Raw genomic sequence first — 12,195 nt, 5'->3', positions numbered from 1 at the left:
GAGAAAGAGAAAGGAACAATGGGAGGGAGGTAGAATGCTAGGGAGAATAGGAGGATGGATGAAGAAAGGAAGGGAGGGATGTAGAGTGAAGAAGAGAGGGAGGGAGGGAGAGAGAGAGACATACAGACAGACAGACAGACAGAAAGACTGTCCCGTGCACTGCCGGGTAACCTATATCTCTATAAAAGAGAGTCTGCCTGTTTGTTTGTTCAAGACTGGAAGGCAGACGTTTGCGGGTTGGCTCACACAACTCTACATAGTGACTCACAATTTTGGAAGATAAAAAAAGTGGTCGGGTCTGGCCTCTTCGCCCGCACTTAGTGGGCCTCTTCACCAAGTTGGTGGATATGAAATGTTTCACCAAAAGTAGAGTTCAGCATTCGTTCCAATTTTATTCAGATATTTACATGCAAATCAAATTTTTAGACAGCAGATTTGGGTTCTGGTTAAATCTGTTCATTATAATGATATAAATATTGTGTACTGAAAATGTTTGCATGGATAGGGAGATATAGAGAGAATTTATGAGTGGAGATAGAAACAATGTGAGAAAGAGGAGATGAAAGAGGGGGAGGATGCTTACAGTGATGAAGACTTTGTATTGAGAAAGTTATAGTGATGACTTTTACAGTGATGAGGAGAAACAGGGAAAGTTGTTTGAAGGGGGAGAAATGGGAAGGTGTGTGGGGGCTGGAGATGGGGTTGGGGAGACATTGAAGGGTGTATGGGAGAGGACTGGGTATGGGGTCGTCCCGGGCACGGCTGAGTACCCAATCTAGTAAGTTCTAAAATTTTTGGAGATGGGTTGTCATCTGGATGTGGCTTGATGACAAAAAAATTTACCTCCATCTATGCATTCACACCCACTCCCATCCCATAAAACACACTTAGTAATTTTTTTAAATTAAATATTCTTTAAAATCTATAGAGTTATAGATTATTAGAAAAAGGCATATAAGTTTCATTTCATTATTTTGAATATAGAGACAGGGAAATGCATTCATGGTGGCGTGGGTGGGAAGTTAGCCGCACTATGAACCTAATCTCTTCTTAACAGGCAGTCTAGGAAGGCTCTGTTGGATATCAAAATAAATCAAACTCTAACATTTTCTTATGAGTTTATTACAGCCATCTGCTGTAACGATCGTTGAGAAAATTCCTCCTGTAGGAAACACAAGGGCAACAATGTTCTATATTATTTCAAGGCAAAATAAAGTCAATTTATTAAGACAAAGGTAATTATGTTTAATCAAAAATTATTTCTTTCGTCAGACTTCTCTGAGGCGACGATGTGGTGGTGGGAGCGAGTGTTGTGGGGAGTGTGGCTCCTGGTGAACCTGCTACTCTCCCGCAGCTACAGCGGTAACCTCATGTCCTACCTGGCAGTCAGGTACATACCCAAGCCTTACCCAACTATTCGAGAGTTTCTGGACGACCCGTCGGCCATCCTGGTATGGCAGCAGCACTCCTCCACTGAGCAGTACATACGGGTAAGCGTGTGATCGCTGCTCGACCGCACCAGCCAAATGAATTCCTACATAATCATATTTATAATGTTTAGCTTCCCTTCATTAGGGAAGCTACATGTACACGGATCACTACTTACAAGAGCATTAATTCTATGAACAGTTTCTGTTATTACCATTGTTGATGTCATTGACTAAAGGGCTCATTTGAGAGTTTGTGAAATCTGTTGTTTTCTTTTTATCAACTTTTGTTAGTATTCATAACCATCACAAAAACCTACGCCAAAATTTATAATTTCTTCAGAAGAAAATATAAATATCTCTATATTATGCCAACTTTTATTTCTCTTAATTCATATTTATTACTTGGATACATGTTTTCTAGGCGCGGGGTTATGGTTTAACCCGGGAGCTGGCAGCCCTGGAGGAGAAGGGGCGGGTGATGCGCGTCTCTGTCAACCAGATATCCAGCAAGAATGAGGCCACGCTAGTCAAGCGAGCAAGCCGCGTGATCCTCTTCTTCGAGATTATCTTATACACTCTCCTCAGTCAAGAGTTCTCTAAATCAGGTTGATACAATGGAGAGACACGGCACTACAACACAAATATTTAATTTTTACAGCTCTGAAATTTTTTATTATAATATAATGATAAAGTTTTTTTTTGGTATTGGTAATGTGATTCACATCTTTAAATGGATTCTGTTTTCACACAGGACGGTGCGAGTTTTACATCTTAAAGGAAAGGTTCAACCCCAGTATGAGCGGCATGATGGTTCCTAAAGACAGTCCTCTTCTAAGTGCTTTTAATGACAAGTATCAAAATAGGGTTCCTTTAATCTTCCTAAGTATGTGTGTGTGTATTCACGTAGTGGTGCTTGCGGGTGTTGAACTCTACTCTTTCGGCCCGCCTCTTAACTGACAATCAATCAACTGATTTTTTTCATACACACACACACCCATGAAATAGCCTGTAACACCTGTCTAACACCCAGTTACCTATTTACTGCTAGGTACCAGAGGCATCAGGTTGAAAGAAACTCTACCCATTTGTTTTTTGCCACCGCCTGGGATCGAATCCGAACCCATGGATTACAAATATCATGCGCTGTCCACTCAGACACTGGCCCCATGTGTGTGTGCGTGCGTATGTGTGTGTGTGTGTGTGTGTGTGTGTGTGTGTGTGTGTGTGTGTGTGTGTGTGTGTGTGTGTGTGTGTGTGTGTGTACTCACCTAGTTGTACTCACCTAGTTGTGTTTGCGGGGGTTGAGCTCTGGCTCTTTGGTCCCGCCTCTCAACCGTCAATCAACAGGTGTACAGGTTCCTGAGCCTATTGGGCTCTATCATATCTACACTTGAAACAGTGTTTGGAGTCAGCCTCCACCACATCACTTCCTAATGCATTCCATTTGTCAACCACTCTGACACTAAAAAAGTTCTTTCTAATATCTCTGTGGCTCATTTGGGCACTCAGTTTCCACCTGTGTCCCCTAGTGCGTGTGCCCCTTGTGTTAAATAGCCTGTCTTTATCAACCCTGTCGATTCCCTTGAGAATCTTGAATGTGATGATCATGTCCTCCCTAACTCTTCTGTCTTCCAACGAAGTGAGGTTCAATTCCCGTAGTCTCTCCTCGTAGCTCATACCTCTCAGCTCGGGTACTAGTCTGGTGGCAAACCTTTGAACCTTTTCCAGTTTAGTCTTATGCTTGACTAGATATGGACTCCATGCTGGAGCCGCATACTCCAGGATTGGTCTGACATATGTGGTATATAATGTTCTGAAAGATTCCTTACACAAGTTTCTAAAGGCCGTTCTTATGTTAGCCAACCTGGCATATGCTGCTGATGTTATCCTCTTGATATGAGCTTCAGGGGACAGGTCTGGCGTGATATCAACCCCCAGGTCTTTCTCTCTCTCTCTGACTCTTGAAGTATTTCATCTCCCAAGTGATACCTTGTATCAGGTCTCCTGCTTCTTACCCCTATCTTCATTGCATTACATTTGCTTGGGTTAAACTCTAACATCCATTTGTTCGACCATTCCTGCAGCTTGTCCAGGTCTTCTTGAAGCCTCAAGCTGTCCTCCTCTGTCTTAATCCTTCTCATAATTTTGGCGTCGTGAGCAAACATTGAGAGGAATGAGTCTATACCCTCTGGGAGATCATTTACGTATATCAGAAACAGGATAGGTCCAAGGACAGAGCCCTGTGGGACTCCACTGGTGACTTCACGCCATTCTGAGGTCTCACCCCTCACTATAACTCTCTGCTTCCTATTGTTTAGGTACTCCCTTATCCACTGGAGCGCCCTACCAGTTACTCCTGCCAGTTTCTCCAGCTTATGCATCAACCTTTTATGGGGTACTGTGTCAAAGGCTTTCCGACAGTCCAAAAAAATGCAGTCCGCCCATCCTTCTCTTTCTTGCTTAATCTTTGTCACCTGATCATAGAATTCTATCAAGCCTGTAAGGCAAGATTTACCCTCCCTGAACCCATGTTGATGGGTTGTCACGAAGTCTCTTCTCTCCAAATGTGTTACTAGGTTTTTTCTCACAATCTTCTCCATCACCTTGCATGGTATACTGGTTAAGGACACTGGCCTGTAGTTCAGTGCCTCTTGTATGTCACCCTTTTTAAATATTGGTACTACATTAGCAGTCTTCCATATTTCTGGTAGGTCTCCCGTTTCCAGTGACCTACTATACACTATGGAGAGTGGCAAACAAAGTGCTCCTGCACACTCTTTCAATACCCATGGTGAGATTCCATCCGGCCCAACAGCTTTTCTCACATCCAGCTCCAATAGGTGCTTCTTGATCTCATCTCTTGTAATTTCGAACCTTTCCAAAGTCACCTGGTTTGCTGCCACCTCTCCTAGTGCCGTGACTTCTCCCTGTTCTATTGTAAAGACCTCCTGGAACCTTTTGTTGAGTTCTTCACACACCTCTTTGTCATTGTCTGTGTACCTGTCCTCGACCACCCTATGTTTCATCACCTGTTCCTTCACTGTTGTCTTCCTCCTGGTGTGACTGTGTAGTAGCTTTGGTTCGGTCTTGGCTTTATTAGCTATATTATTTTCATACCTTTTCTCAGCTGCTTTTCTCACACTAACATACTCGTTCCTGGTTCTCTGGTATCTCTCTCTACTTTCTGGTGTTCTGTTATTACGGAAGTTCCTCCATGCCCTTTTGTTCAGCTCCTTTGCTTTCATACATTCCCTATTAAACCACGGATTCTTCCTTTGCTTCTCTGTTTTTTCCTGTTGGGCTGGGACAAACCTGCTTACAGCCTCCTGACATTTTTGGGTGACATAGTCCATCATGTCTTGTACAGACTTGGTTCCGAGTTCTGTGTCCCAATGTATATCCCATAGAAACTTATTCATCTCCTCATAGTTTCCCTTTCGGTACGCCAGCCCTTTGTTTCTCAGTTCTTTTTTGGGGGTGACAATTCCTAGCTCAACCAGGTACTCAAAGCTCAATACACTATGATCACTCATTCCCAAGGGGGCTTCCAACTTAACTTCCCTTATATCCGACTCATTTAGGGTAAATATCAGATCAAGCAAGGCTGGTTCATCCCCTCCCCTCGTTCTTGTCGGTCCCTTGATGTGTTGACTTAGAAAGTTTCTTGTTGCCACATCCAGCAGCTTAGCTCTCCACGTGTCTGGGCCTCCATGTGGGTCTCTGTTCCCCCAATCTATCTTCCCATGATTGAAGTCTCCCATGATTAGAATCTTGGATCCGTTCCTGCTAGCCACAGAAGCTGCTCTCTCTATTATATTGATGGTGGCCAAGATTTTTCTATCATATTCCTGTCTGGGTCTTCTGACATTCGGTGGGGGGTTATATATGACTACTACTATAATTTTCTGTCCTCCAGTTGCTATGGTGCCTGATATGTAGTCACTGAAACCTTCACAGTTCTGAATTACCATCTCTTCGAAACTCCAACCTTCTCATAGTAGCAAAGCTACACCACCTCCTCTCCTTTCTCTCTCTTTCCTCACTACATAGTAGCCCTGTGGAAACACTGCGTTTGTTATGGTGTTTGTTAGCTATGTTTCTGTGAGTGCTATTATGTCTGGACTTTCTTCTAGTGCCCATTCTCCGAGTTCACTTGTTTTATTTGTAATTCCATCTATGTTAGTGTACATTGCCTTGAAGCTCACTTTCTTCAGTTCATTTTCTTGTCCCTTTCTTGGCGAGCATTCTGCTGGTGTGGGAACCTTTCGGTGGGTGAGATGATCTGTGAGGTGGTTTGCAGGGTTTCAGGGGAGTTTGGGGTGAGGGGTGGGGGTTTCATGGAAGGGGGGACAGGTAGGGTGTGGGTTAAGGAGATAGGGGGGATATGGAGGATACGGTGTGAGGGGGGAGGAGGGATAGGGAGGGTATGGGATGAAGGGGGAGGGGGACAGGGGGGGAAAGGTGGGAGGGGGGACATGATGGGAATGGGGAAGGGATGACAGGGTAAGAATGGGGTGGGGGGGAGGGAGGGTTGGGTGGCGGCAGGTAGGGTGAGGGGAAGGGAGGGTTTCTATGCAGAGGGGGTGGTTGGGTTGCCCTCCCCTCTGGTGTTGCTAGGATGCTGGATTTGGGTTCGCCTCTTGTCTCTAGGACTGTTGTGTTGGTGGCTGTGATTTCCTGGTTTGCTTCTCCCTCCCTGCACTTCCTCCTTGCTTCTGCTGCCCTGGCTCTCTCCTCCTTCGTCCTGTCCCTCTGCAGGAATACTTTCTTGTATCCCTCCACATGCTGCAGTCGACTCTTCCTTTCGAGAATATCCTCCTTCGTGGTTTCGTTTGTAAACACCACCTTTACAAGTCGGTTTCTGTCCTTGTTGTACCAGCCCAACCTGAAAACCTTTATGTGTGTGTGTGTGTGTGCGCGTGTGTGTGTGTGTGTGTGTGTGTGTGTGTGTGTGTGTGTGTGTGTGTGTGTGTGTGTACTCACCTATTTGTATATTTGTATTCACCTAATTGTGCTTAGGGGGTTGAGCTCTGGCTCTTTGGTCCCGCCTCTCAACCGTCAATCAACAGGTGTACAGGTTCCTGAGCCTATTGGGCTTTATCATATCTACACCTGAAACTGTGTATGAAGTCAGCCTTCACCACATCACTTCCTAATGCATTCCATTTGTCAACCACTCTGACACTAAAAAAGTTCTTTCTAATATCTCTGTGGCTCATTTGGGCACTCAGTTTCCCCATGCGTCCCCTAGTGCGTGTGCCCCTTGTGTTAAACAGCTTGTCTTTATCTACCCTATTAATTCCCTTGAGAATCTTGAATGTGGTGATCATGTCCCCGCTAACTCTTCTGTCTTCCTGCGAAGTGAAGTTTAATTCCCGTAGTCTCTCCTCGTAGCTCATACCTCTCAGTTCGGGTACTAATCTGGTGGCAAACCTTTGCACCTTTTCCAGTTTGGTCTTATCCTTGACTAGATATGGAATCCATGCTGGTGCTGCATACTCCAGGATTGGCCTGACATATGTGGTATACAAAGTTCGGAATGATTTCTTACACAAGTTTCTGAATGCTGTTTTTATGTTGGCCAGCCGGGCATATGCCGCTGATGTTATCTGCTTGATATGGGCTGCAGGGGACAGGTCTGGCGTGATGTCAACCCCCAAGTCTTTTTATCTCTCTAACTCTTGAAGAATTTCATCTCCCAGAAGATACCTAGTATCTGGCCTCCTGCTCCCTACGCCTATCTTCATTACATTGCATTTGCTTGGATTAAAATCTAACAACTATTTGTTCGACCATTCCTTCAGCTTGTCTAGGTCTTCTTAAACCCTCAAGCAGTCCTCCTCTGTCTTAATCCTTCTCATAATTTTGGCATCGTCGGCAAACATTGAGAGAAATGAATCTATACCCTCCGGGAGATCATTTACATATATCAGAAACAAGATAGGGCCGAGTACAGAGCCCCGTGGGACTCCACTCGTGACTTCATGCCAATCTGAAGTCTCACCCCGCACCGTAGCTCTCTGCTTCCTATTGCTTAGGTACTCCCTTATCCACTGGAGCACCTTACCAGCTACACCTGCCTGTCTCTCCAGCTTATGTACCAGCCTCTTATATGGTACTGTGTCAAAGGCTTTCCGACAATCCAAGAAAATGCAGTCCGGTCAGCCTTCTCTTTCTTGCTTAATCTTTGTCACCTGGTCGTAGAATTCTATTAAGCCCGTCAGGCAAAATTTACCCTCCCTGAACCCATGTTGGCGATTTGTCACGAAGTCCCTTCTCTCCAGATGTGTTACTAGGTTTTTTCTCACGATCTTCTCCATCACCTTGCATGGTATACAAGTCAAGGACACTGGCCTGTAGTTCAGTGCCTCTTGTCTGTCGCCCCTTTTGTATATTGGGACCACATTCACAGTCTTCCATATTTCTGGTAGGTCTCCAGTGACCTACTGTACACTATGGAGAGTGGCAAGCAAAGTGCCTCTGCACACTCTTTCAGTACCCATGGTGAAATCCCATCTGGACCAACAGCCTTTCTAACATCCAGATCCAGCAGGTATTTCTTGATCTTCTCTCTCGTAATTTCGAACCCTTCCAAGCCGCCTAGTTTACTTCCCTTTCTCCTAGCACAGTGACCTCACCTTGTTCTATTGTGAAGACCTCCTGGAACCTCTTGTTGACTTCTTCACACACCTCTTCGTCACTCTCTGTATACCTGTCCTCGCCTGTCCTAAGTTTCATTACCTGTTCTGTCTCTGTTGTTTTCCTCTTAATGTGACTGTGGAAAAGCTTTGGTTCGGTCTTGGCTTTGTTTGCTATATCATTTTCATAATTTTTCTTTGCTTCTCTTCTCACCCTAACATACTCACTCCTGGTTCTCTGGTATCTATCTCTGCTTTCTGGTGTTCTGTTATTCTGAAAGTTCCTCCAGGCCCTTTTGTTCAGTCCCTTTGCTTCCATATATACCCTATTATACCATGGATTCTTCTTTTGCTTCTCGGATTTTTGCCTTTGGGCCGGGATGAACCTGTTTACTGCCTCCTGACACTTTTGGGTGACATAGTCCATCATATCTTGTACAGACTTATCTCTGAGGTCTGTGTCCTAAGGAATTTCCCTTAGGAAACTTCTCATCGCCCCAGAGTTCCCCCTTTCGGTATGCCAGCCTTTTGTTTCCTAGTTCTTTTTTGGGGGGAGATAATTTCTAGCTCTTCCAATACTCAAAGTTCAATACACTGTGGTCACTCATTCCCAAGGGTGCTTTCATCTTAACTTCCCTTATATCCCACTCATTTAGGGTAAATATCAGATCGAGCATGGCTGGTTCATCTTCTCCTCTCATTCTTGTTTGTTCCTTGATGTGCTGGCTTAGAAAGTATTTTGTTGCCACGTCCAACAGCTTAGCTCTCCATGTTTCTGGTCCTCCATGCAGATCTCTGTTCTCCTAATCTATCTTCCCGTGGTTGAAGTCTCCCATGATTAGTAGTCCAGATCCATTCCTGCTAGCAACAAAAGCTGCTCTCTCTATTATGTTAATGGTGGCCATGTTGTTTCTATCATATTCCTGACTGGGTATTCTGTCATTTGTTGGTGGATTATATATGACTACGACTATAATTTTTTGTCCTCCAGTTGTTATGGTACCCCTATTATGTAGTCACTGAAACCTTCACAGCCCTGAATAACCATCTCCTCTAAATCCCAGCCTTTTCTTACCAGCAGAGATACACCACCACCGCCTCTTCCTTCTCTCTCTTTCCTCATAACATAATAGTCCTGTGGGAACACTACATTTGTTATGGTTTTTGTTAGCTTTGTTTCTGTGAGTGCTGTTATGTCTGGGTTTTCTTCTAGTACCCATTCCCCCAAGTTCATTTGCTTTATTTGTAATTCCCTCTATGTTTGTGTACATTGTCTTGAGGCTCACTTTCTTCTATCCCTTCTCAAATCCCCTCTTGGTGAGTGTTCTAGTGAGGGAAGCTGTTCCATGGGTGTGAGTATTTGTGAGGTGGATAACAGGGTCTCAGAGGATACTGGGGTGAGGAGCAGGGGGGTCAAGTGAAGGGGGGGGGGCACAGGGAGAGTATGAGATGAAAGGGGAGGGAGGACAGGAAGGAAAAGGTTGGGAAAGGGGACATGGCGGAAGGTGGAGAGGGGTAGCAGGGTGGGAATGGGGTGTGGGGGGAGGTAGATTTGGCTGAGCTTTTGAGTGGGGGCAGGGAGGGTATAGGGTAGGGGGGGTTTTCTATGCAGAGGAGGGTGGTGGGGTTACCCTCCCCTCTGGTGTTATTGGGTAGCTGGTTGTGGGTTCCCCTCTCACCGCTGGGGATGTTGTGTTGGGAGCTGTGATTCCCTGGTTTTCTCCTTTCGCCCTGCACCTTTTCCTTGCTTCTGCCGCCATGGCTCTCTCCTCCCTCGTCATGTCCCTCTGGACAGAATACATTTTTTAATTCTCCCACATATTGCAGGTGGCTATTCCTTGTTAGAATCATCTCCTTTGTGTTCTCATTTGCAAACACTATCTTTAACACACAGTCTCGGTCTTTGTTGTACCAACCTAGCCTGAAAACCTTCTCAATTCTATGCTCAGCCCCTTCCATCTCTAGTGCCTTCAGTATTTCATTCACTGCCGCGTTGTCCTTATCATTCCACTCTGTCCTATTTTAACCTTCCTGCTCTTTAATACCCACAGCTACCACTGATGTTTTTCTTTCCAGCAGCTTGCTAGTAGAGTATGCTACTTCCTATGAGGTGGCTGCTTTTGTGGCCACCTCCATCATTGTGGACATTACTTCAGTTATTTTTTTTTAGCATTTCTGCAAATGTTGCTTTTCAGAAATGTGTGTGTGTGTGTGTGTGTGTGTGTGTGTGTGTGTGTGTGTGTGTGTGTGTGTGTGTGTGTGTGTGTGTGTGTGTGTATGTGTGTGTGTGTATGTGTGTGTGTGTGTGTGTGTGTGTGTGTGTGTGTGTGTGTGTGTGTGTGTGTGTGTGTGTGTGTGTGTGTGTGTGTGTGTGTGTGTGTGTGTGTGTGTGTGTGTGTGTGTGTGTGTGTGTGTGTGTGTGTGCGTGTACACTGGCTAACAAATGCTATATGTAATGGCTTGTAAATATTTTTCTCATAACAGAAGGTTTAGGATTTTCTGATAATTATTTCTCTCATTTTAGGGTCCTGGAGCTGACGGAATCTGGAGTGTCCAATTACTTAGAATATTCTGTAATTCCAAACTTTACAGCTTGCCTCAGTCCTCCTACAAAGATAACCATCAGCACATCCTTGTCAATAACCAACTTATGGGTAAGAATTTGTGAGAAGGAAATCCATCACATTATGTCAGTATTTTAACATAAAATTATATAAGAGATGACGTTCAACACTGATTTCTGCTAATTAAAAACTGTTCTCAATTTCAGGGCATTTTCGTGGTTCTTTATGGAGGATTGCTTGTTAGTCTGATTGTACTTTTTCTTGAGATACTCATCAATACAATTCCTCAGCTGCTGAGTTCATCAGTGAATGGCAACACTGTGGCTTAAATCCTTCATGCAGGGTATAATCTTTGAAATGTTCGACCTCTGAATAATGAAGATTTCATGTAAAAAAGGAATGTTCTTTACATTGCAAAATCTTAGTTCTAAATGGAGATATGTTTTCATGAGAAAAGTCTTTCACTTAAAAAGTAGAAAAATCTTTTATATATGTATTTTTTTTAATTACAGCTTTTGTTTGAAAAGGTCAAGACTTTGTTTGAAAAGGTCAAGACTTTGCAAGGCCCGATTTGCCTAATAAGCCAAGTTTTCATGAATTAATATATTTTCTCTAATTTTTTTCTTATGAAATGATAAAGCTACCCATTTCATTATGTATGAGGTCAATTTTTTTTTATTGGAGTTAAAATTTACGTAGATATACGACCGAACCTAACCAACCCTACCTAACCTAACCTAACCTATCTTTATAGGTTAGGTTAGGTTAGGTAGCAGAGAAAGTTAGGTTAGGTTAGGTTAGGTAGGTTAGGTAGTCGAAAAACAATTAATTCATGAAAACTTGGCTTATTAGGCAAATCGGGCCTTGCATAGTAGGCTGAGAAGTGCGTTCTGGCTACTAGGTACGACATATATATATATATATATATATATACATATATATATATATATATATATATATATATATATATATATATATATATATATATATATATATATATATATATATATATATGTCGTACCTAGTAGCCAGAATGCACTTCTCAGCCTACTATGCAAGGCCCAATTTGCCTAATAAGCCAAGTTTTCATGAATTAATTGTTTTTCGACAACCTATCCTACCTAACCTAACCTAACCTAACTTTTTCGGCTACCTAACCTAACCTAACGTACAAAGACAGGTTAGGTTAGGTAGGGTTGGTTAGGTTCGGTCATATGTCTACGTTAATTATAACTCCAATAAAAAAAAATTGACCTCATACATAATGAAATGGGTAGCTTTATCATTTCATAAGAAAAAAATTAGAGAAAATATATTAATTCAGGAAAACTTGGCTTATTAGGCAAATCGGGCCAGAAGTGCGTTCTGGCTACTAGGTATGACATATATATATATATATATATATATATATATATATATATATATATATATATATATATATATATATATATATATATATATACATATATATATATATATATATATATATATATATATATATATATAAATATATATATATATATATATATATATATATATATATATATATATATATATATATAT

The 12,195-nt window shown here is 42.8% G+C and overlaps 1 protein-coding gene across 1 annotated transcript in view; it reads left to right on the top strand.

Moving 5' to 3' along the window:
• The window catches only part of LOC123774147 (glutamate receptor 3-like), a 13,832-nt gene extending 2,871 nt beyond the window's left edge, over positions 1-10,961 (top strand). The window contains exons 2-6 of the mRNA XM_045768276.2: positions 1,273-1,490; positions 1,852-2,035; positions 2,182-2,313; positions 10,553-10,722; positions 10,839-10,961. Of these exons, the coding sequence (XP_045624232.2) occupies positions 1,273-1,490; positions 1,852-2,035; positions 2,182-2,313; positions 10,553-10,722; positions 10,839-10,961 (827 nt within the window). The remainder of the gene's footprint in view (positions 1-1,272; positions 1,491-1,851; positions 2,036-2,181; positions 2,314-10,552; positions 10,723-10,838) is intronic.
• The last annotated feature ends 1,234 nt before the right edge of the window (positions 10,962-12,195 follow it).

The sequence above is a fragment of the Procambarus clarkii genome, chromosome 73, assembly GCF_040958095.1.
Source record: "Procambarus clarkii isolate CNS0578487 chromosome 73, FALCON_Pclarkii_2.0, whole genome shotgun sequence".
NCBI classification, from domain to species: Eukaryota; Metazoa; Arthropoda; class Malacostraca; order Decapoda; family Cambaridae; genus Procambarus; species Procambarus clarkii.
This window is presented reverse-complemented; position numbering and strand designations above follow the sequence as displayed.